This window comes from Diabrotica undecimpunctata, chromosome 1 (assembly GCF_040954645.1).
Source record: "Diabrotica undecimpunctata isolate CICGRU chromosome 1, icDiaUnde3, whole genome shotgun sequence".
Classification (NCBI taxonomy): Eukaryota; Metazoa; Arthropoda; class Insecta; order Coleoptera; family Chrysomelidae; genus Diabrotica; species Diabrotica undecimpunctata.
In genome coordinates this window covers 51003907-51030816 of record NC_092803.1, presented here as the reverse complement: position 1 = coordinate 51030816, position 26910 = coordinate 51003907, and the positions used below count along the sequence as shown (strand labels likewise).

Below are 26910 nucleotides of genomic sequence, written 5' to 3'. Positions count from 1 at the left end.
AAAATTTATATACTGGTCCCAACAATTATGGTAACATGACCAAAAGTGCTGCTCAAATGATTTAACAAAACGTGTGGTATCTAAAAAGAACATATATATTTGTAAATAGAAAAACTTACTTTCGGATTAACGGATGTTTTGGGTAAATTTTTTAACTAAATATTGCATACTACATGATACATGGAAATAAACCACAATTAATTGTAATAAAAATTATATTTTTTTTTTGTTTTGACGTTTCAATTTTTAATCCTGAAATCGTTTTCAAAAAATTGATTTAACCTATAAAGTATAACCTTTAAAATTTTGACAGTTACACTCACAGTACTGGAGGCAATAGTCATATACTTTTAAAGCTAACAGTCTTGAGAGGTGTTGTTATACCCCAGGTTGATGTCAAATTCTGATCTTTCTTGTTGTTAGTTCTGTGTATATTAGTTCTTTATACATGATGTACCTTTGACCTGTTAATAACTCATTAGTGTTTGCATGTTTGTAACCAGATCTTGTTGAATTCTATTGATGAGTTTGCTACAGAATTTGATAAATTTCCTAAGCATGTTTGCATGTCTAAGATCTATCAAAATCTCTGTTTTAATGTATGATTTATGTTCGTTTGTGTAACACCTTGTGGTCTCGAAGTTTCACCCAGATAAAAATTAATACATACACAAGGTATTTTACATATTTATATTTACATATCTTATATTTAACAGCCAAGAAATACAATATGATAATATCAAAAAACCAAATGTATGACAACATCTAAATACCCACTACGATGTAAAATCGAAATTGATGGGAAAATAATAAAGCAGGAAGCAACGTTAAATATCTGGGAATAGATATAACTAGTTACGGAGATGTTGAACAAGAAGTAAGACAACAAAGCTTAAAAGCAAGTAAAGCGGCGGGATCTCTTAATGACACAATCTGGAAGAACAAAACACTTAAGACAAGGCACAAAAACAAGAATCTATAAAGCAGCAATTAGACCAATATTAACATACACGGTGGAAACACGAGTGACAAAACGGAAACATGAGTGGAAAGAACAAATTAGTAGAATGGCAGAGAATATGATAGTATGAATAGCATGAAATAAGTCACCAAATGGACGAAGAAGTATTGGCAGGCTAAGAAAAAGATGGTGCGATAATAGGAGGCTAATATTGAAGAAGAAACATGCTTTAAAGCTTACATACAAGCAGGAAGAAGAAGGTAAGGTATTTTATAAATGCAGTTCTTTGATCTTTCCTGTATATTGTTAGGTTTGGTTTTGGATAAAATAGATCTTAGTGTGTTGGATGTTTTAAATGTTGTGATATTGTATTTTTTCCTATCCTTTTTAATTTTTTTTTTGAAAATTCTTTTACAGATGGTATTGTAGTTTCCATATATCTCTTTGAAAAGTTTTTTTTTTCTATTTGTACGTAGATGACGTGCCAGTTATCGCTTGTTGAACTGTATTTTAAATGTGTTATACTTTCTTAAAACTGTTTATGAACTTTCTCTTGTAAAATAGAAAAACTATATAATATTACTTCAGTGCTTCGTTAACAAGGTTTACGATTTTCTTTTCATGTTTTTTGTTATTAATCACTTTTTCACAGCATAAAGTCCACTCAATTTGAATAAAATTAGTACTTTGCGAAAGAACAAGAATCATAATCATAACACTGGCTATATTATCTTTTTTTTATACTCTAAGACCCAAAAATAACAACCTACCCTGCTCTAATTTCTAAATTGCTTTATTAGCAGTAAAATGAGATTAGTCACATTATTATTATAAATATATTTAATGGATTAGAAAAATTTTTATATTTATCTTTTATACATACTTATGCATATACCACTTCAAGCATTTGAATGAGCTGTGAATGAAGTATCAGTAAGTGATACAGATACAGTAAGTACAATGACTTTGAAAACTTACCCACAGATGTGCAAAAATGTTTGTGTGCATCCAGTGTCTTCATGCAACGTTTATTTCTCAGATCCCATACCCTAAGTGTTTTGTCATCGCTAGCAGAGACCAAAAATTTGCCTCCTGGATGAAATACTACTCCTCGGACCCAGTTGTCGTGTCCCGTTAAGACGAATAGAGCAATGCCAGCTCCAACATCCCATATCCTAAAAATTAAAACAATTTAATAGTATAAAACAAAAAAAGTGAAAAAAATAATTTCTAGTTTATAGGTGAAAGTTTTTGATGTGTGAGAAAGAATTGCCAAAACAAAAAATTAAATATGGTTATGATTTTCTTATGAGATGTTATACACTGAAATAGTCACCATTAAATTGAATAAAAAAAAGAACAAGATGTTTGTTAATCTGCAATATTTCTTTTTTAATTATTTTTCTATGATCTTTCTATGAGACGCGATCAATACAGTTAAAGTAGAATAGATGAAATGGAAGGAAGAGAGCTTGATTGGGTAAAAGAAAAATTCTAATGAAATTGAACGATAAATCCTTTACTTATGATGTACATAAATATTTAGGGCAGTTAAAAGAAATATAATAATGAATGGCTTGTTGGAGAAATAAGAAGGCTACAGAAGTGGAGTGAAAACGGAATATGAAGGGGTAGATATAACTTTGAACTGCAGAATATCTACAAGCATAAGTTGGGTGGAAAAGATATTACCACTATAATCAACCGAAACTGTCTGCAGTGGGCAGGACAGTATCCCGGGCCACGGAATTGAACATGATAAAAAAAGATTTTAACAGCGCAGCCGGTGGGAATAAGAAGACGGGGCAAACAAACAGGCACCACACCAGGCATACCACAGCATAAGGCCCAATGCTTAGAACGGTGCAGAGCTCAGTAAAACTGAAATGGCTAATGGAATTTTGTATACTTCAGTGATGAATCTACATAGGTTTTGTTTGGGTGGCTCAGATGGGCGCATAAGAATAAGACATTTTTAAGGTGAGAGACGAAATATAGACTTGGCTGTTGAACGTCATACATTATGCATTATGGTATGGGGTGCTCTATGTTTGGGAAGCAGATCACCTCTAGTTTTTATTAATGGCACTCTGACAGCTAGACGATATCTTGGTAAAGTGCCGCAACCGGTTTTACATTCCTACCTACAAACCATTTCAAACGCGATCTTTCAACGTGATAACGCAAGACCTCATATTGCCCGTGAAACGTGAAACCATGGAGTTCATACAAGAATCTGGTATAGAGATTTTGGAGTGGCCATTAAAATCCAATGTAGAATTTTTAACTGCAGACCCTATTTGAAAGATTTACCATAGAAAGTAAGCTCTCTGGTAGGTCCGATGTCCCTTCTCCGAGTAACGGAACACAACAGTCTTCTCAGGATTAACCCCGAGTGACTGTTCCCGACACCATTCCCAACGAAGATGTCATGCGATGTCATCGGCGTAGGCTAGCGCATATATACCTTGTTCGGACATTCGCTGAAGAAGGCTGTCAACCACCAGGCACCACAGCAGGGGGGACAAAACTCCTCTCTGATGGCAACCACGAGATGCCGACCCAAAACGCAACAACCGTTTCGGTACGCAGCTATCTACCTCTGAGAAAGCAGGGCCCGGATCCATCTGACCAAGCTGCAGCCAACACCATGCCTTTTCGCAGCATCACACATGGAATCAAAAGTAGCCCAACTAAAGGTGCCCTTATAAAGATACCTTGGCTGTATTGCTTTGATCTAGCACCCGCTCCACGCTGTAGACAAAGTGATGCCGGGCCGTCTCACATGACTTTGCTGCCTGGTAGGCGTATTGAAGCGCATGCAAACGGCTGCCCCTAAGTGCTCTATTACATATGAAACGGTCCATCAGTCTCTCCAGAGCCCTTAGAAAAAAGGATGAGACTGATTGGTCGAAACGATTTAGCAAGGGTAAAATCAAATTTACCCGGTTTAGGAATAAATATGATTCTAGTCTTCCTACAGGGTAAAGGAATATACCCTATCGCAAGACAGGCTCTAAACATTTTGACTAGAGTGGGGACAATAAGGTCCAGAATCTGCTAAACCAGAGCCGACATGATGCCGTGCTAACCTGGTGACTTAAAGGGGGGCGAAACCACTAACAGCCCAGCATGACGCTTAGCTGACATCTACAACATTTCCAGAAGGGTAAGTGCGTTTCTTGTGAATTTATACTACTTTATGAGTTATGCCAATTCATGTTTTTCTTATTTACATTTCATTTCAGTATTTATTACTTAAATTAATTAACCAGCTATTTCTGATATTCCCCACATAAACAATGCAAAACGCTTTAAGAAACACAATGGCACCAAAAAGTGATATTTAAAAAAGTGTGACTTATGCTCTTTTCCAAAAGAGGGGTTCATTTATTATCTCGTATTTTTCTGATCGGAATTAATTCTTTAGACATACCTAATTGTTTTATCTCTAGAAGCCGAAGCGAGGAAAGGTCCAGTATGAGCTCCTTTTCTGTTATCCGCTCCGGCAGCTTCGTTGATGGGTCCGGCTGCTGAGTCCGGCGCCCAACATATGCACTCGACGACGTGGTCGTGCGCCCTTAACTCCGTCCTACACTCCTTCGACGATGCTACCCAAATCCTGACGCTCTGATCGTTGGAGCAACTAGCTAATAGCGAACCGTCCGGTGATGCTCGTACCATTCTTACCTAAAAAACAAAACATATAATTCGCGCTTTATAAGGATTTTTGATATAAACTTCTGATAAAAGTTAATAAGCATATCAAAATATTACAATAAGAAGGCAGAAGATTTGCAGAAGTAACAATCAAAACTAAGCCAATTGCGTACACTGTTGAACATATTCTTTTCTCAATATTCTTCATTTTATCTATTCTTGGCGTCTTATAAAATTTCATCCATCTAATAGCTTGTAGTTTTCTTACGAGTTGTTTTAGAGGTCTTTTGTGGCTGAGTAATAAATATGTGATTTTTACTTTTCTCCATTAAAACATCTCCCAAACAACTTGTTCGGCATCTGTAATAGTTTTGGAGATCCGCATTTTAGTAATTCGAGACATACTGCTAGATGTTTCAGATGTGCCAGATGTTCTTGTGATTTTCGAAACCTTAATACTTTTTTTGTATATCTAGGTATATTTATTTCAGATCTTGTTTGTAAATCTTCACCAAATAATTTGAGTTTATTGGTACACTGTGGTCGTTTTCCGTTCCGTTTTTATCCATAGTTAATCTGTGAATCAAATATTTTTTCGTATAATTTGAATATAAATAGTATACTCACCCAATCCCTATGACCTGTGTATGTTTTAACGCAATACCCTGTCGATACCTCCCACATCTTGATGGTCTTATCCCTACTAGATGAAATGACGAAATCTCCAGCTGGCATGAATGAAACGCTCGAAACGTTGTGATCGTGACCTAACATAGTGCGCACGCACTCAAACGTCTGTTGAAAATCCCACAGTTTGATGCTCATGTCGGCGCTACAAGATACCAGTAATTTACCTGAAAATAAATGATATAAAAGTCATATATAACATAATACATATTACAAAATATAGCATATTATGTAAATTATAATATAATATGTTTGTGATGTCTGATCAGTGGAATCATACTAGAAGCACATTTGGAGTTACATCTCGTCAGATATGCGCAAGTTAGAATTTTAAACGCCAACGTATGTTTTTTAATTCAGCACCTAGGCAATTGCATCTAGTTTCACCGGTAAATAAAAAATATTCAATACGGAAGTCTTTACTTAATTCACATTTCTAGTAGCAGTCATGTAGGGCTAGTTTTTTGGATTTCAGGATTTATATTTCAGTTTAAATTAAATAGCGGTATTGTATGTTGTCTAATATTGTTGTTCGAACTATTTAGCAGTAAGCCTGAGATCAATTATAATTATGAAGTAGATGATAGTAGTTTTGGTAGATGCTTTTGTAGAGACCACTGGTATTTTTATCATATAAATATCTGTTTTTTGTACATATTTATAATTCAATTACTATTGATTAATTTTAATGCAGAAAATGTATTTCTCTCTGCCATTGATAATTTGATTGGCAGTGCTATCTTACTTCAGTAGTTTTTAATATCAAATCAGTCAAAAAGGGCGAAAAAGACAATATAAGACATACAGGGTGTCATGAGGAACTGTACATATGCATACCTCATATGGAGACAGCTATGGGGAATAACAAATAACCATTAAAAAGTGTCCGCTCCCATTTTTTAATAATATACAGGGCGAGTTGTGAATTTTGACTGATATTTCTATTCATCATGAGTTTTGAATGGTAAGTTTATGTGTCTCATATTTTAGTCAGAGATTTAATAAAAAAATTTACAAATTAAGACAAATAGGCAATTAAATGGCATATTTTTCCCCACACGATTATGTGCCAATAGTTCCCAGATATCCTTTCATCTCCAAACCAAACCTGACTGACCACTTCTATCATTTTTGTTTTTGTAGTACAGTCGATTTTGCGCAGTCCAGCTTTTTAAATGACCCATAAATTTTCAATGGGGTTGAGGTCTGACGAATTACCGGGCAAATCTAAAACATTAATCTTCTTATTTTTTGAAAAATTCCATCATTTGCTTTGACTTTAAGAATCGCTTCTCCTTGTGGCTGTCATTTTTGGAGTTCTGTGTTCAAACGCTGTTCCAACATGGATTTGTATTTTTGCCTGTTCATCATGCCTTCATGAAAACATCTCTAAAACATTTTTTTAACTGGATGTTTTACGGTTTGATCAATATGAGATGGTGTAAGCTTTTCATTGTCAGACTTCTTGACGACTTTCGACCTGTCCCTGAACTATAAAGTGAGTTTCATCTGTAAATAGAACTTTTCTTCAGTCGTCTACAGTACAATTAGAGTATTTTTGGCCCTTTTTTTCTTCATCCGTTCAGTTAGAAGCTGTTTTTTCTGTGGATGCATTGCCCTTCTACCATTCTCCAAAAGTCTTTTCCGAACAGTTGAGTCATGAATCACTCTACCTGATGCTGCTAGATCTTGTTGGAGCTCTTGGCTTGTTTTTCTTGGGTCCAATTTGCTATTTCGAAGTAAAAATCTTTCATTTGCTGGTGTTGTTTTTCTCTTTCTTCCGCATTTTCCCAATCTCTTCACATCCAATGATCCCGTTTCTCGTTTACGCTTCAAAATCTTGATTACTACACCCTGACTCACTCCACACGTTCTTGCGAATTCTCTTTGTGACATAGAAGTGTGTTCACTTAACGTGATAATCTTTTCACGCTTGCTAGGAGTAATATCCATGATGGAATTAAACGAAACAAACTCACTAATTACCGAAAGCAACAGAAAATAGAACAAAACAACACAAACTTAGTGGGAAATGTCCTAAAATACCCTCAAATAGTAGGTAGAAAAAGGTAAGGTTATGTTTTCAATTCTTGGTCAGTTGTAAATGTCTGGACAGTATTGCCAACTATGAATATTATAAATATCACAATGATTTCATTAGTTCGCACAATACTGTAAGTTGAAGAGTTGTGGTGAAAGTGCATCTCCCCGTTTTAGTCCATTGTTTATTTCAAATATAATATTATTGTTCAACTCTCACCTTACATTGTAACCCTTCCATACATATCCGTATAAATTGACTAGTTTTATTGGAAAGCAAAGTTCTTGTATCATCTCTATGTAATTACTTTTTGTCGTTTATTTATATTTTCTCGATAAACCGTAGTTAACAGGGTTAAAATCAGATAATCTAGGTGGCCATGTATGAGGCTCTCGCGTCCAATTCACTTATTTTCATAAATTTCCATAAAGTACCTATGTACCTCGAGCGGCTAGTCTTTTTCTAGTGGATTCAGAAAAATAGTTTGTAAGAAATATAAGTACACAGCAACTGTCAACTGAATTATTAACTGTATTAAAGAAATAGGGGCCTATTAGTGGTCTGTCTCTTACCCCTATCCAAACATTACATTAAATTTTAGGTTACAAAGGTTTTAAAGGTTACATTTTTGAAGCGAAGCTTCTATACTGGCGTTGTATTACTTTTTTTTCTATACAGTAAAATGCTGAGGCGAGTGTCACGGAACTAGCGCCACAAAACGGCGTCGTCATGTGTAGTGTCATAGAATAACGGTTCTTGAAATCGATTCACTACTCTCGATCAATTCGTTTCTAATCATCATATATTTACTCTAATCAGGTTTAAATTAAAAACTACATGAAAAATTGCTAACAAAATATAGATATTAAATGAGAAGTAAAAAATCAAAAGAATATGTGTCACTAAAACATTCGATTAATAATTTTTAAAATTTAATAAAAGTCATAATGTCATCCGATTAATAACAACGTTGAATCATATATACTATATTATTTTATGTAATATATTTTTATTTTTAAACGTATTATTTAGTTTATATAGTAATTAAATTTACTATCAAATGATATTTATTTATATTTTATTAGTATTTGGTCTGAAATTGACAGGTTTGTCACAATATGAGGTAACCAAATATGCTCTCTTCTCTTGTACTCTAAAAGGTCTCGTTAAGAGCAAACATAATTTATTGAATTTGTTTAAAACAAAAAAATAAATAAATAATAAAATTTCTTTATTAAATTTTAAATATATTGTTAAAATTTTAAAAATACAGAAAACAGTATGTTTTTTAATACAACTTGCTATCTTATTTAGTTTATATAATAATTAAATTTACTATCAAATGATATTTACATATTTATATTTTCATAATATACATATAACTTCATGTAAATACAATGTTGGATTTTTGCAATTATCATTTCGACTATTGTATTAAAGTCCCTTAAAAAAAGAGTTATTATTATAGTAAAACATCTTCATATTTTTTATACAGTCACAGCGGAAGAGTCCATTTGTGTACCTAACGAAGGACTGCTCGTAACTGACTATAATTTGTTGTTATGTTTTTTTAAATGTTTCATAATTTTTTGTACAGGAAACGTAAAAAAGATCATACTGACGAATGCGATAAAGCATATAAAAAGCTTAAAAAAGATACACAAACAAAAACTGCTGCTGAATAGAAATTTGATTGAAAATATTCTGAAATTGTAAGTAAAGAGAATAATAAAAACAGCAATTTTGTTGATTAATATAAAGCTTCGCGCTAGTCTACAGTACCGACTACTGAACCCTTTTTTTAATCTGTGGTTTATTTTGACAAACTCACAGTCAAATTTGATTTTTATATTAACAATTACGTAAATGTCTAAATAAATAAAAATAAATATGCCATTTTATTTGCGTATTGCGTATGAGTTATTTGCGAAAGAGTTATCAAAAACCGTATACAGGGTGAAATTTTTTTTATGAACAAAACGAACAATTTTTTAAAAACTAGACCTGAATTTTCCTATTTTCAATCAATCAGTTGGTTAGAGATGGTAGTAGTGATAGATGGTTGACTAAAACATCAAATTAATGGTCATTTGTTATTCCCCGTAGGAAATACGAGATAGGAAAATGTACAGTTCCTTATGAGTCATCGTGCATATAATATCTGAACATATCAAAACTAAAATACCTAGTAAAGCTTCTTTCTTCAAGGCTAATGAGACCGTCTTTAAAATATAACTAACAATATCATATTTTCTTTCAAATAAGAAGATATGATGAAAATCTTTGGGATATCATTTTAATGGCCCAATAATTTGTTGGGAATATTGGGTATATCTTCTTGTCCAAATTAAAAGAGAAAAAAATTCTTTCATCAGGACAGTTTTTTGTAAATAGAACATTAACCTGCAAATATGGTGAACCTTAAATGACTAGCACAATCACAAAAACTACGGGAATACATATAGCCCAAGATCCCACTGCAGGATCACTACCACTACGTTCATAAAGTAGGTAATCAAACTCACATTTGTATATACATTTAAAATTAGGAGTATACATTGATAATAAGTTGAGTCAAAAAGTGACCGGAATTATTTTCAATTCAATTAATAGGAATTAATTTTTGACAAAAATTTTATTTCGTTCGTTTATTATTAAATAAAATACGCTGCTCATGACGTTTGCGCTGCGGTTTTTTATATCAAATTAAATTTTTTTCTTAATATGTTTGCCTGAGAAAAAATGGTCGAAAATTAGGGTTCCGCCAGTTAAAAACGCGAGGTATCAAAGAAAATAAAAGACAGCTAGCGCGCAACGCTACTGGTTCGAAGTGTCAGTTTTGTGAGATTTTCAAGAATGCGTCGATAGTTATATAATAATATACATATTATCACTGGTGAAACCAGTGTCGTTGCGCCCTAACTGTATTTTACTTTATCTTTCATACCTAGCCATTTTAACAGCTGGCAACCCTAATTTGTGACCATTTTTTTTATATCATATCAAGAAAAAAAATTAGCTTTATTTGATATAAAAACAGGCATATACATGAGCAGCGTATTTTATTTAAAAAATAAACAAACGGAATAAATTTTTTGTCAAAAATTAATTACTATTAATTGAATTAAAAATATTTGCGGACACTTTTTGACTGGCAACCTATTAACAATGTATTATCCTAATTTTAACATGAAAATACGTACGCAACCACAAACACTACGGCCACTTGTTATAGAAAATGACGTCATCGAAGCAGTTAACGAATTTGTATACCTGGGAACGCTCGTCAATACTGAAAATGACACTACCGCAGAGATAAACCGCAGAATTTGCACGGCTAATAGATGCTATTTTGGGCTTAATCTCCTTTTTAAATCTACAGTTATATCAAGAAATACAAAAGTAAAACTCTACAAAACAATAATACGCCCAGTCCTAACATATGGTTCAGAAACCTGGACTTTAACAAAAAGCAATGAAAACATGTTAGGATGTTTCGAAAGAAAAATACTAAGGCGCATCTATGGAGCGGTAAATGAAAATGGTGTCTGGAGAAGACGATACAACTTCGAACTCTATAGGATATACCAGGAACCAGATATCTTAAAACACATAAAGATAGGACGTCTGAGGTGGGTAGGCCATGTAATGCGGATGGAGCAAACCGACCCAGCTAGAAAAACGCTCCTTGATAGACCTATTGGTCAAAGAAGAAGAGGAAGACCCAGAACAAGATTCCTAGATAACATAGACCAAGATATGAGAAATATGGAAATACGTGCTTGGCGGAGGAAGGCGATGGATAGGGACGACTGGAGAAAAATTCTTGGGGAGGCTAGGACCCACACAGGGTTGTAAAGCCAAAATGATGATGATCCTAATTTTAAATGTGTGCAAAAATGTGAGTTTGATTAACTACGTTATAAACGTAGTGATCCTGCAGTGGGATCTTGTACTAATTGTACTTAATTTGTAGAATGGAAATTTTGGATATAAAGTGTAATCCTATAGTGTAAATATATTTTAATTTCGTACATTCTCTGATAAATCAACTTACCCGATGCATCGAAAGCTATATCCTGGACGCAATCCGTGTGACCTTTAAGGGTGCGTTCGAATTCACCAGTCTCGAAGTCCCACACTTTAATGGTGGCGTCTTCACTTGCCGAAACCATAAGACTGAAGACTGGATGAAAGATTACTCGAGTCACAGGCGCTCGATGACCTAAAAGATACAATAAATATTATTAATAGGCATGCCAAAATGGTAGTTAAAAAGTCGGTTCATATTTGAACGAACAAGTGGATGAATAAATTCTCTAATAATTATATAATCAGACATTTCCTTATAGTCTGAGACAATTAAAACTATTCGGGTCCATAGTGTTTCCAATTTATAATTATTTTACTTCTGTTCTCATCAAAATAAATATGATAAATTTTAATTTAAGTCTAATGCTTGAATTAATACATCTCTTATTTATTTGCTAATTTAATATTTAGCATTTATCTTTCCATGGCTTGATTGTGCTTTTGCTATTTTTTCAATGACCTTTGTAAAAGTTAATGTTTTGCATTTTCTGGCATTGTCCTTATTTCGTCAGTCTGAATTTTTTTGTTTTGTAATATACGTACCTCAAGTATATTATAATAATCACAAATATTTCACCGTCATCAAAGATGTCAATGGTAGTATTGGGCAAAATTTTTGATGTTATTTTTATTGAGGTGTGTTAGTCCCATTTTTCATTCTGTGATATAATTATTTGTTGAATAACAGTCCCTTTTATTTCTTAGCTCGATTTTCTGTTTATTCTACATATTTATTGTTTTCCACTTTTTTTATCTTTATGCTTCACAGTTTCAAGTCTATTATACACTTTGTAGGGTATGCTTGCTTCGTTGTGTAGTTGCAGCAATCTGCCGATTCAGCTGCAGATTCATCTGAGGTGTCTTTATTTTGGTGTAAAAACATTTCAACATAATGTCAGGACATTGATTAATTGCATTAAATAGACTTCTCCGTTATTTTACAATCAAGAGAATTAATTTTTTTTAACAAATAAACTTGATAATTGCGTTTCATTCTGTTTACTGCCGCAAACACAATATGTAGGATCAATTGCGGGCATAATTGCGGGGAGTATTGTATTTGTAACAATATGACTCAAGTAATGCATGACTCGACGTATAACTTCTTCCAAATAAACACGTTTTGGCATGTTTTTAGAAAAACATTATGTACATACAGACCAAATAAACATATTATGGGGGTGCTAGTACTCTTTCTATTGACAGACTAAATAATTTAATATCCTTCTGAAATAAAAACAATAAACGAATTTGAGTATTTTACATATTTAGGTATATAGTAGACTTCCACTCATCCGCTCAGTCGACACATTATTAATGTGAATGAAAACTTATTTGATAAACTAGATCTAATGTATTATTTTTATTATTATAAGCAGAAATATAATATTTCATTGTTACAATGTAAAGTGACCAGCAAGGAAACATATTTTCTTACGCGCCGCCAATAATCGAATTCAAAGTTTCCTATAATTTTCATGATGGGTACGTGATTTCGGCTACATTTCACCACTTACGGCGCGTGATTTCGGATGAATAATTTCATTTAATATTTGCCAGACTATATCATGAACTGCATCGATATTTACGGGGGTGGACACAGAAACTGGCCTGAACGGTCGGTCTTCATCTTCAATGGACTCTTTTGTCTTTTGTCAATTTACCTATTTTTTTACCAAGTCTGCAATCGAATTTTTCACGATCGCATTGATCGCCAGGAGTATTAAAGCATATCTTCATAAATATGCTTATCTCTTAATCCCTTTAAATATCCGTACTTGATGAATTTGAAACTTTATACTGACATTTATTGACTAGGTCTGATTGACCTAAAGAAAGCGTTTGACAGAGTAAGACTCAAAGATGTAATCCATCTTCTGTATAATAGAGAAGTTCTCCTAAATATTATAAAAACTATCGATAACATCTACCAAAACAACAAAATGGAAGTCAGAATAGATGGACAACTTACAGAACCTATAGAAATAGGCAGCGGAATAAGACAAGGGGATTCATTGAGCCCCATGCTCTTCAATTTGATCATGGATGAAATCATCAAAACCTTTAACAAAGGAAATGGATACAGAATGGGAAACAAAGAAATCAAAATGCTCTGTTACGCCTACGACACAATATTGATAGTCCAAGATGAAGATAGTCTGCAAAGACTGGTCCACAGCTTTAACATAAGAGCAAAAGAATTTAATATGACAATCTCATCTCAGAAAACTAAAACAATAGTAGTCAGCAAAGAACCAATCAGATTGTAAAATAGAAATTGATGGCATCAGTATCGAACAAGTAATGGAAATAAAATACCTGGGAATTACACTGTCTAGATATGGAGACCTGGACAAAGAAGTGAGAGATCAAGTACAAAAGGCAAATAGACTGGCAGGATGCCTTAATTACACTATATGGTGAAACAGACACATTAACATTGAGATGAAGCCAAGAATTTATAAATCCATTGTAAGACCAATAATGACATATGACTCAGAAACAAGACCCGACAGAGCCACAACGCAAAGGCTACTGGAAACGGCAGAGATAAGAGTACTGAGAAGAATTACAGGAAATACGCTGAGAGATCGAAAGAGAAGTGAAGACATTAGAAGAAAATGTAACATACAGTGTATAAATGAATGGACATAAAATAGAAAAAAAGAATGGAATACCCACATAAGCAGAATGGAGGAGACCCGTGTAGTCAAAATAGCAAGAGATAAGTCACCAATCGGCAGAAGAAGTATCGGACGACCGAGCAAAAGATGGAGTGACAACCTTTCATAGAGGTATTAATCCGCCAATGAACAAGCAGAATTACTTATAAAGAGGAAGAAGTAGAATACTGACATTTCTAAGAAGTTTGATGTTGATATGGTAACACAAGATTTGTTTAATCCACGGAATTGGTCTAGACTAACTAGATATAAAATATAAAACATAGATACTTGTACTTCTTGTATCTGTATCTGGATGGTGTAGCTGTTTGTTTCAGATCTGGCCATCTTATTGTTCTGTCCAGTAATAAATTGAAAAGCACTGGAGAAATTCAGTCTTGTTGTTATACGTATTGATTGACGTTAATACCGTTCTCGATGTATTTTATTATTATAATCATGTACAAGTTTAAAAATTAGATTTATGTTCCTGATTGTAAATACTAAACTAATATTTTTCAATAATACAAACCAAAAAGTAGGTACCTGTGAGACAGAACTTTTCAGGCGGCCGTGGTATCCATTCCGAAGGGGTACGTTTGTTTCGCGTCGGAGCGCCCTCTATGTATTCTTTTTCGGCTTCATTCAGTTTTGACTCTAATTCCATTACCTTCTTTTGCAGCCTTATGACGGACGTCCATTTCTTCTCTAACAGACCGCCGAATTTCCTCTCCACTTCGCCGGGCATATCCGCCTCCTTCTTGAATGCCTCCAATGCATCCGTGTATCCACTACTGCTGAGGTAATCAGCGATGGCTTTATTACTGAAACAAAAGAAAAGTATGTTTAGATTAAATATGTATAAGAGTAAAGCAAGTATGATAAGATGTGATAATAACGACATCCCTAATTTTTTTGGATCTAATATAACCCGTACCGCCACGTTCGTGTAATAATGTTTTATATAGATATGTCTTATATTCATAATTAAGGGTTTACTTTCCACACATTAAATTTATGGGACAATAAAATACGAAAGTTCAAAATGAGATAGGCTGCTTAACCAATTTGGAAAAACCAAAGGCAAAAGGATCCGTAGAGCGTGCCATGTCTCCTGCTAAGCTAATTTTACAGTTTACACTGATTAAACGTACCTATATAAAGAAATTTATATAAAGACGATAAACTAAACAAAACACTTTTAGAGGTAAGTCTTTTTCCGAATTTATGTTATTTCGTTGATAGTTATTTCGCGCACTAATTTGAAGTTTGGTGTTTTGAATTTTAATTTTAGCAAACAAACACAAGCCACTTAATATACGAATACGACCTATATCATTAATGAAATGGACATTTTCTAAATAATGAGTGTTTGGCTAAATGTAACTTGAGTTAAATGTCCAACCACTTTATGAATTAAACTGTGGCATAAATCAATGACTTTCAGAAATTCCAGGAATTATCATTGGTTATATACACTGTGCAAGTTATATAAAGACCGTTGTAGAAAACGCAACTCTCTAGCTTCGATTCTTCACAGCACTTCTACGATTGACTTTTGCACAGATGCTCTTTAGATACCGTCAATCTTTTAATAACTTGTTTTTCTGGTGACATTGGTGTTTGACTAACCACTATAGTCAGACACTTAAGTAATTCTAATTCCTATAATCCACTCTAAGCAAACTCCTCAACTTTACAAAACTTCCAGTCGACTTTTACAGTCTTTCAGCTCTTGCTAAAACATTCACTTCGAACAATTCACACTTAAAACTACTGAAACAACAGCTTAGGTGCCCGACGAATTGCCTCTGGTCTAGTTTGAGCGACCAAAGCAACTAGAGGTTTCAGTTCCAGTTCTCATGCCCACATCGATCAACAAAGTTCAAGCTTGTTTGTAATTTGACGATATTCAGGAACAGACTTCGGTAAAATGACTCATCAGCATTCGTAAATATATAACGTCATCCAGTACCTGCTTTTGTCTTAATGATAAATCAAAAAAATACAATATGAATACAGACAGCATATTTTTCGTGTCTCGGTTGCATAGCCACTTTCAAATATTGCGTATAAATCGACGATTTGAATTATTACTCAACGAAAAAAAGCGAACAAAAGGAGCACATTATTTATTGTTTGATCAAAAGAAGTACACTCCTACATAGAAAGGAATTCTTTAGATATTCCGTTACATAACGCCGATAGTTTCGTGTTTATATTGCTGATTTATAAAAAATGTAATAACAGATAATGCTTAATTTGTTCTGACATTTAAATATCACTAGGCGTGTGATGGGAAGTGTTAATAATTTTGTAAAGAATGCGACTTAATGAGAAAATAAGGGGGGTGTTGAATCATGAGACAAGTCTTTTGCAGTGTTGTTTTTTTTTGGGTACTAACTTCAATGAACTCCAGAAACTCGATCATAATGGGCCGTTGTTATTTTCGTTGGCTTAGCATGAAGAATTCTGACGTGTAAATTACAAAAACACACTTACTGAATCGAGAAATATTTATTTCAAAATACTCATATTACGCAACGGGGCTAACATTAGGGCTTTAAAATAACTTGTTAAACAATGAACGGAAAAAACTATGCTCTACTTCTTGCGGCAATGATTTTCCTCTCAAATCTGTACGTGAATCTGTACTCATGAATATGACATTTCTACGTTATCACAGTACAATAAGCTGTTTAGAAATTCCCTTACGATATTTTTAGAATTATTTTAATAAATGTGTACAACTCAGTATATTCTCAATAAATTCAAATTGATAGAAAACATTTTCAACTTTGATCATTGAACAAAATGTTATGTCAATCTATCAATATTGATATTTATTAATCATAGCTTCCTTTGTTAATTATAGTATGGCGCCATCTATTAATTATATTGCGATTTAAAATGACGGAAAACAGAAAAACTCTTTTTTACGTCTTTCCCTACAATGTTTTGAAAATTATCTTTTACACAAACCTTGTGCTGATAATACCATACACAATAAAAAAAGAATTATCTATTTTGTTGCAGTCGTTCTGAAGTTATGTGCGTATAAACATTTTGGCGATTATTTTTTATTTATATAGATAAACAAACCTAAAATTGAGGGTCACTGATACCAGTAATTGTTGTGAGAAACGTAAGTAACAATACAACGATGTTAATAATATGAAACTAGTTTAAAAAATAAAAAACTAGAACAACTGTAGAAAATTACCAGATAAAGAGAAGAAAAGAGGATATACAAAAGAAAAAAATGCAACCACTTAACAGGAACTTAAATATTTAGAAAACCTTAACAGAGAGAAAGAATTCAGAGCATTCTATAAGAGAGTTAACATCAACAGAAAATAATTCAAGGCAACTACAAACCAATGCAGAAGTCCGAATGATGACCTATTCACAAAAAGGAAAGAAATATTAACTCGATGGATGGAATACTTTACAGACACTTAATATAGAGGTCGAAGAAAACTTGGAAGACGAAAGAGATAGGTAACCGGAACAGACGAGAGGGAACAGGAGCCACCAACGATTCTTGAAGTTAAAGACGCAGTTAAAAACAAGCCAGAAACAAATCACCCGGAATAGATAATCTCCCAGCTGAACTATATAAAGAAGGTGGCCACTATACCATAATGGCACTACAGCAGCTCATAAAAGAAATATGGACACATAAAATCCCTCCCCACTGATTGGAATACTTTGCAATTGCACCATAGCCACCATACACAAAAAAGAGATACATATCTTTGAATGATCTAACCACAGATAAGTTACGCTAAAAACAATAATTTATGAGGTGATCCCTAACAACAATAAATCAACGACACCAGTTATCCTCTCTAATACTAGTGTCATTCCAAAGAACCTTCTAGATAAAATCAAATAACTGAGTCTTAGTGAAAATATATATAAGATCATGCAAAAAGTCGTACTGCTCACAACATCCAGATGGGTAAGAAAATTTTTGGGTGATACTCCAGCATACCAGGTCACCTAACGCTCGATAACATGAAAATAGTTCCTCCAAAGCCGTAGTTATATGGAATGAATGAATATTCCCCCAAGAGGGAATGAGAGCCACATCGCTTAAATCTGGATAATTTTCTTTTGCTCCAACAATACATAAAAAATTATAAATTAACTCCATTCTATTATTTCCTTTAACTCCATAATACTGCGTCTTCTTCTGTGCCCATAACAATTAAAAATTAAATTGAATAAAAATAAAACTCATTTTTATAATAATTTTACATCGCATTCCGAGTGGAGCTATATATAAGTAGATTATTGTCTTCTCACATAGCAAGTTTACCGTTATTTATCCGTACGTACCTCTTTCTAAATGCATATTAATTTGATGTGGAATGAACAGTGCATATCGAATTTGCCGACGACACCGGAACAAATAATTTTATGCTTCATAAGCGTAGGGATGAATAGCGACATTATCATATTAATTTTTAATCATTTGTCAACAACGGAACAATACAAATAACTCTCGATTGTGTTATTATGAGATGAATTAATGTATGATAATCAATTCTGGCTTCAACCTGTTCCAATGTTGAGGTTATTTTTCTAGACAGAAACAATCGACAATAAGATGTAATTTGTTTTATTTTTTGGAATCATATTACAGAACGCACTGACAAATTAAGAAATATACCTATTAGAAATTTTATTTTTGCTGTTTGATTTTCTTGTTTAACTGTATAAGTTTTTGTAAATATGTATTATTATATTGTTCTGATGCCGTTTGGCCGATTCATTCACAAAATTGTTTTTTTTTTCGGTTGCGTTATTTAATTCTTTAAGCATATTTTTATATATTGATATCAACTGAATGACAGTAAAAGGAAAGAAAAAAGTTGACACGGTTGAAATGGACTACCTAAGAAGAGCTTGCCGTATATCAAGAGTAGAACGTATACCTAATTCTGAAATTAGAAGAAAAACAGATAGAGTACATACAACTTCTGAAAGAATAGAAACTAGACAGTTAATATGGTATGGACACGTACAGAGGATGGACGACAACAGATGGCCAAAAAGAGCTATGGAATACAATCCAAGTAATAGAAGGAAACGAGGAAGACCAGCCAAGTCTTGGATACAAGGTGTTATGGAAACCATGAAAGATAGAGCCATTGATGAAGACACCTGGAGAGATAGAAAAAGATGGCGATCGAAATGCGGGAAGCGGCAGAAGCTGTAGGATCCCCGCTTATATATATATATATATATATATATATATATATATATATATATATATATATATATATATCAACTATTAGAATTACATCGTCAGCATATCGCAAATGATTCACGTAATGTCCAGATATCGCAAAACCTCGTCTCTCTCAGTATGTTTCTTGAAAACATATTTCAACGACTGTAAACTACAAATCAGTTTCTACAAAGCTGATAAATAAATAAACGTTGCGAGATGTTTGCCATTTTTTACGATTCTCATAAGATCATTAAAATGTATCACTTCCAATAACCGTTCGCTGTGAAATTTGCATTGTTAGAGCCTAATCTTCAAAACATGAAATTTCAATTTTGAGTTTTGGCAACAAATATGAGGCATTTGAAATATGTCTAAAAAAGGCTGAATTTAAACTTTCACGTTACAAGAAAATGCTTCCACGAATACGGAATTGAGTGGAATTTGTAGCTGAGTTGCGTCTTGCGTTGCCATGTTATCTATTCATGTTGTAACTTAAACATCCTAGTATATAAAATCAAATAATGTAACTCAAATTTAATTTAACAAAATTTAAAGGGTTTTTACCCAAGTATTTAGTGGCTCAAAACATGTACATTCAGTAAGTATTAACCACATTTTTGTATTAAACTTGGTCTAAATTTTAAATTTCATGTTTGCTTTATTTAAAGTGGTTATACTTTTAGGATAACACTGATGATGGAATATTAATTCCGAAAACGTTCTGTAATGTAGACCGATAGGGTGTTTTTAATATATACCTTTTATAAAGGAATTTTTAAATAAAGAAAAACAATATAATAAAATATGTGTATAGGATGGAAGGCAACAGTATATACGTATTTCTCACTAGTGGTCGTCTTCAGTATACGGTGCAGCCAAGTTAGAAAAGGAGCATGTTAAGTTGAGAAAGGATCACTACAGAGGCAATGTGACCAATTTATGGTAATAATGTTAAAAGACTCAGGTTTCCAGAGCAACAACTAACACATCCACGGAGGAAGCTAAGCTGCCTGAGGAAAGGAAACGTTTAGAACGTTTCAAATAAGAAAAAGGTTAATGCGAGTTAATATTAAAATAAAGGTAGAAAGAAAGGAAAAAAATATAATAAAATACACTCTGGGCCAAAATTAACCGGCCACCTTAAAAATGGGTAATTTTTGATTTCTTATATCTCCTAAACCTGTTGTCCGATTTAAGTGATTTTTTTAATATGTTATAGCCTTCTTCCTTGACAATATCTTTATAATAATTTTGTTGCTAAAGAGGTAAATTTTCATTGTATACCGGGTGTACAAATTAAACTGTGTTTTTTTCTTAAAGTTTTCATCACCCTGTGGAATATTCTAGCATTTGTAGAATACTGAAATTAAATCGTAACTATAGCCTCATACTTTCTCAACATTTTGTTTTTTGATTGATTCGCTTATGTTGGATAATACAAAAGTTAGGTGCTTTAACAACTAGACATGTTTTTTATCAATTTTTATCTCCGCGGAAGAGAAAAAATAATCTTTTTGAAAAAAAGTCATTTGTTAAAGTAAAAATCCAAAGAATAAAATCTTCGAAGAAAATTCAAATTAACAATATTTTGGAAATCAAAGTCTAATTGAAAAAAAATTAGGTGTCAATAATGGGTGCTGCCGACTTCTTGGAGCTGGTTTGGCAATCCATTCATGATATCCTGGATATCAGATTGGGGGATATTGTGCCACTCCTCTACCGCAGCTGTCTTAAGCTCTTCAAATGATGCAGGAGCTAGTACTCTTGCTCTTACCTGTCTTTTGAGGTTGTCCCAGATATGCTCAATTGGGTTAATATCAGGACTGTGTGCTGGCCATAGTAGAACTTGAATCCCGACCTCATTAAGGTACTCACGGGTAGATCTTGCTGTATGGCAACGTTCATTGTCATGCATTAGTCTGAAGTTATCAATAATGAATGGTGCAAAAAGCATGCCATGGTCTTGGAGAACTTCTTACACGTATTCTTGGGCATTTCCACTGCCTCTACCGAACACAACAAGATCAGTACGCGCTTCGTAAGAAATACCTCCCCAAATCATTTTTACCCTCATCGGTAAGCCACTGTTTAGGTTATAGCGCATGCAGCAAACCTTTCATTTTGACGCCTATAGATACGTTGGCGTCTATCTGGACTTTTTAGGGCTATTCTCCTCTCATCTGAAAACAGTATATTCTTCCATTACGCCATAGTCCAGTTAGCACATTCTCGCGCAAAATGAAGTCTAGCCCTACGGTGTTGTGGGAGCAGTTGTAGTGCGCGGGCTGGACGAAAAGCCCTCAAGTTTATTTCTGACAGTCTTCTTCTAATTGTTTGTCCACTCACATTTCTTACCTCAAGAAGAGACCTACGATCTTCAGGAGCGGTGCAAAAGCGATTTCTCAATACTTTAGTGACAATGAAGCGGTCATATCGAACTGAAATGCATCGTTTTCGGCCTTGACCTGGCCTGCGGTTGTACGATCCTGTCTCTCGAAATCGTCTGATGGCATCTTGTACCGTAGTTCTCAGTACATCGAGTATACCAGCGATATGACGTTTACTGTAACCAGCATCAACTAAAGCCACTGCCCTAGCAGCATCAGTTGGAACCAGTGGCATTTTTAAAATCACAAACAATAAATAAGCACTAAAATTTTAACTTAAACAATATTCGCTCACATGATATAAAATTACAATTTTAATTAGAAATTTAATTTTAATTACAAATTGTTCAAGAATTGTTATTAACACGGAAACAGATTTGCAACAATATCGTACAACGACTATATGTCAAAAATCCTTCGATGACACAAATTTAGGAAAAAAACTGTCACAGGTAATGTAAACAAAACAATAATAAAGGTGGTGGGGTTAATTTTGCTGGTGAGTTAAATCGTCTGTATTGATGAAAAACGTGGCTAGTTGTTAAACTACCTAACTTTTGTATTATCCAACATAAGCGAATGAATCAAAAAACAAAATGTTGAGAAAACATGAGGCTATAGTTAGGTTTTAATTTCAATATTTTATAAATGCTAGAATATTCCACAGGGTGATGCAAACTTTAAGAAAAAAACACAGTTTAATTCGTACATCCGGTATACAATGAAAATTTACCTGTTTAGCAACCGTATTATTATAACGATATTGTCAAGAAATAACGCTATAACATATTAAAAAAATCACTTAAATCGGGCAACAGTTTTAGGAGATATAAGACATTAAAAATTACCCATTTTTAAGGTGGCCGGTTAATTTTGGCCCAGAGTGTATATGCCTAAGATGGAAATAGACATCTTATACACATATTATATTTTTTTTTCCTTTGTTGCGAGCTATGCCGATACCTTTTATCTTTATTTTACTATTAACACGCATTAACCTTTTATATCATTCATTATAATATCATTACGTGTCTGTATACAAAAAAAAAACAAATTTTGTTGAGCATTATATAAAAAACGAGTGTGATGAGTAAAACTACATACAATATTAAATGAACAACTAACCGGAATATGATCACAGGAACAAACACGACAAAGTTTACAATTTAATTTTAGAAATTATGTAATATTTTCTCACCTTAACAAATGAATTAACACTGCTAGGTGTATAATATATATGGGAGACGTAAAAATTAAGTACCAATAGTACCAGTTGTTTTTAGTAGTTCCTGTTCGTTTCCGATTTCCTTTTTCAGATGTGTCTATAAACGTAATGATTTCCGTGTTGTAAAAACGATGATGTATATTCCAACTGTTTCTTTTTCTTAGGAAATCCGCTAGTAAAAAATAATTATGTATATTTTGCAAGTATCCGCATTCATAATAATTTTATTGTCAATTTTTGTTACAAACTTCCATGGTAATGAGCTAAACTTTACGAAGGATATACTAATTGTCGCTAATCTTTACTGAAATCAGACAAAATCGATACTTTAAAATGGTAACAAATAAAAGAATTCGAAATCAGACAATGGTGTACACTTTCCCACTATTGTTCAACCTATATGTAGAGAAGGCTTTCACAAAAATATTGGTAGTTTCTCAAAAGATTATTAAAACAAAACTTTTGCCAATTACACTATCATGTTGGTATATAACATAGAATGTATTCATGCATTCTTAAATTAAACCTGGCTAGTTTATTTTTGGCAATCAGAAGCAATCAAACCAGTTTAAATGTTTTGATTGCCTCCTAATCGATAAAGATGATCAGATTTGTGAAATATGAGTACTAAACATTTCATTGAAAATTATTCTTTGCGCTACTTGGTAGACCGCAATTCTTGGAACAATTCGGAGTTAAACCGAATAGAGTTGCTAAACTAATGGGTACAAAGCTGCTATTGATTGAGACTGTACAAAATAAAAAATTACTGGACAAACAGTTTTAAGTTTGTCAAAGGACAAAGTGTCCTTTGTCTAGTGTTAGTTTTTGTCTAAATGTATTTAACATTCATAGACGTGCTGGATAGCCGTCTCTAAAGATGCTCTGAGAGCGAAAGTACAAGGGCAAGATTTAATAAAACACTGTGCTCGATATCTGCCTATTCTTTGAGTAAAGTTCATATTTTCGAGCATTCGACCATATATTATTTTATTTATTAATTCAAGGGAGTCACTCATATCTCATTCCTCTTAAGGGTCATCTCTTTTTTTCTTGAGTAAATTTTATTTCCACGAGTTGGAAATGTTGTCAGGCACTACAGACACCCATATCGTGCCAGAGCTATAATCAGTCAGAGGTCACCAGTTATCGGAGGCATCGCTTGGCATGTATGAGAGAGAGTATGTCACTCTCAGTATTCTCAGTTGATCCGTGGTTATACCTTATTTACATCTATCATATGGCCCTATATCCATAGGTTTTCTATTAGCCATTAAGATATGCCGAGTCGAGGAGGAGACCTTTCCCAACTACTCTGTCCTGCGTGGAGTACCTAGGGGCGATCTCAGACTGGTCCAAAATGGACGTTCATTAAACGAGAAGAAATTGAAGAATGTGAAGCAGTAGAATGAACCACTTTCAACACTGAAAAGAAGAATAAAGAAATGATCACCGGATGTCATAAGAAACCAATCGCGATATTTAAAAATATAGACATCACCATAGACAAGGAGAAAAGCTAGAGTTCGTTCGGAAAAATATTCCCATGAAATTTTTTTGCATGATCACTTTCATTAGATACCCCAAAAAGAGGTTGCCCAGGCGAAAAGTTGTTCATTTTTTTTTAATTGTAACAATCAATTATTGTAGTCTCTTGTAGTTTTTTTTGTAAATTTTGTAAACAAAATAATTTAAAACTGAGAAAACCGCAAGATTATGATTTTGAAGGCTCAACAAAACAAGTAAAAAACATTATTTTTGAATTCACCATAAGAACCTAAATTCAAGTTTAAACCTTGTTCATTTCCATTTCCCGATCAGTGTTTTGTGTATAAGAAAGAGAAACAAGATCTAAGGCACAAATTTTTCCTGATTTAAATTTTCACTGTACAAATGAGCGCTCACCCATTTATCAATTAAAAAACAATGGTTTAATAGTTATTTCGACACCAAGGGTTTTATTAAGACGATTACGCCCGGAGAGCAACATAATCCAGCCAGAGGGCTTTTGCACGAAGAATGGATGTTGCTTGATGGGCTTAATCATCTAGTACCACAAGTAGCACATACAAGATTCTATTTTTAACTTCGCATAATATAAAAACTAAAATTGAGACGTTTTAACTTTTTATTTTACTGCACCTACAATATATATATATATATATATATATATATATATATATATATATATATATATATATATATATATATATATATATATATATATTATATATATTGTATGTACCACTGGTGTTACCGGATGATTAAGTCCATAAGAGCAACATCCATCCCTCGGGTCAGAGGCCCTCTAGCTGGATTATGTTGCTCTCCGGGCGTCATCATCTTAATAACACCCTTGCTGCATAGATAACTATGAAACCATTGTTTTTAATTGATTATGAAGCGCGTATGGCAGGGCAGGAGCTCATTTGTACAACGAGAATTTAAACCAGCAAAAATTTGTGCTCTATATCTTGTTTCTCTTTTATTCACGCCGCACCCCGAGCGCCCGTCCTGTCATAAGCGCTTCATTAATAATTAAAAAACAATGTTTTAAAATAAAATGGACCCAAAATAATTATCGGGAAATGATAGAACAAGGTTTGAACTTGAATATAGGTCCTTGGTGAATTCAAAATAATGTTTTTTACTCGTGTTTTTGAGCCATTATTTATAACTCGAAAACGATCAAGTTTACAGAAAAACTCCAAGAGACCTATTTTGTTCAGAATGATCCAAAAATAAAAAAAAAATGTTCGGACCGAAAAAATTAATTGCTACAAATTGTTTAAAAAAAAATTTCGCCAAGACAACCCCTTGAACCTTATTTTGGAGTATCTTTTGAAACTGATTATGCAAAAAAATCACCAGAGCTTTTCGCCTTGTCTAATTATAACTGAAACGAAACAAATGTTACAGATATGGAAAAAATACGTATAACAACTTTAGTTTGGGTGATATTTCACTGTGTTTGGATAATTTTTGTTCTATGAAATTTTTGATCTGAGGAAATATATTGAGAAAAAGGCATACAAAAAAATATAAAAGGACTCCACTTGCCTCATTTATTGACCGTTAATTTTACATATTCTAGCCTGACTTCGTATCGATAGTCAGAAATAAGTATATGATTGCGTCGTATCTTTTTTGTATATACCTCTTCTTTCTCTCACTCTTTCTATCCATTATATAGGAGCTTAGCTTTTTCTACTAATTGATAGTGGTTACTCGCTATAACAAACGAAAATAGAGAGAAAATTTTAATTTGAACATAAAAATAGCAATGAATTCCACGAATATTATGCAAATTCCAAAGAAAAAAAAATCGCGTTTTACTAAGCGTTTTACTTCACACGCAACAAACTAATGAGTCATTAATTTATTTTACAGTGTCTCGGTTTCACAATCACATATAAATATTTACCCCGACGAAACAATGCTGCTAAGGGTAAAACTACTAAAATTACTTAATGGTTGTTCACAACTGTTGGATTAGTTCACAAATAAAAATATTTATTTCCTGGTCACCACTCAAGGTATTTCAAAATTTTTTCAACAAATTGTAGTCTATTTCCTTACCTATCTACGGTGTTATTTAAACAACCTTTAAAACTCTCATTTTCATCGATATCGTGGCCATGTTATTTTACTATCGCAGGTTACGTCCATAATGTTTATTAATACACTTGTTGAACTTCATCCAAGGATTACCACATCAGGTAACCGTGTGACTCATTTGACACTTCAAGAAAAACAGAAACGACTTTAGCAAAAGAATAAAGGCTTCGTTTTTGTTTGCAATAATGTTATTATTCAATATGATCCCACGCGGTGTGTTATTGTAATAAAAGCAATTGCATTTTTTAGATTAGTTGTGGGTGTATAGAATGTGTAAAGTATAATAAAAATATTATAATTCTAAAATTACTAATTGTTAGCAGATAGCGATAAA

General features: G+C 33.3%; 1 protein-coding gene across 1 annotated transcript in view; it reads right to left on the bottom strand.

Moving 5' to 3' along the window:
* The window catches only part of Lis-1 (LisH and WD40 domain-containing Lis-1), a 91501-nt gene that overhangs the window by 4977 nt on the left and 59614 nt on the right, over positions 1-26910 (bottom strand). The window contains exons 3-7 of the mRNA XM_072542362.1: positions 14651-14928; positions 11407-11574; positions 5249-5475; positions 4398-4651; positions 1940-2136 (exon numbers count right to left, since the gene is read on the bottom strand). Coding sequence (XP_072398463.1) covers positions 1940-2136; positions 4398-4651; positions 5249-5475; positions 11407-11574; positions 14651-14928 — 1124 coding nt within the window. The remainder of the gene's footprint in view (positions 1-1939; positions 2137-4397; positions 4652-5248; positions 5476-11406; positions 11575-14650; positions 14929-26910) is intronic.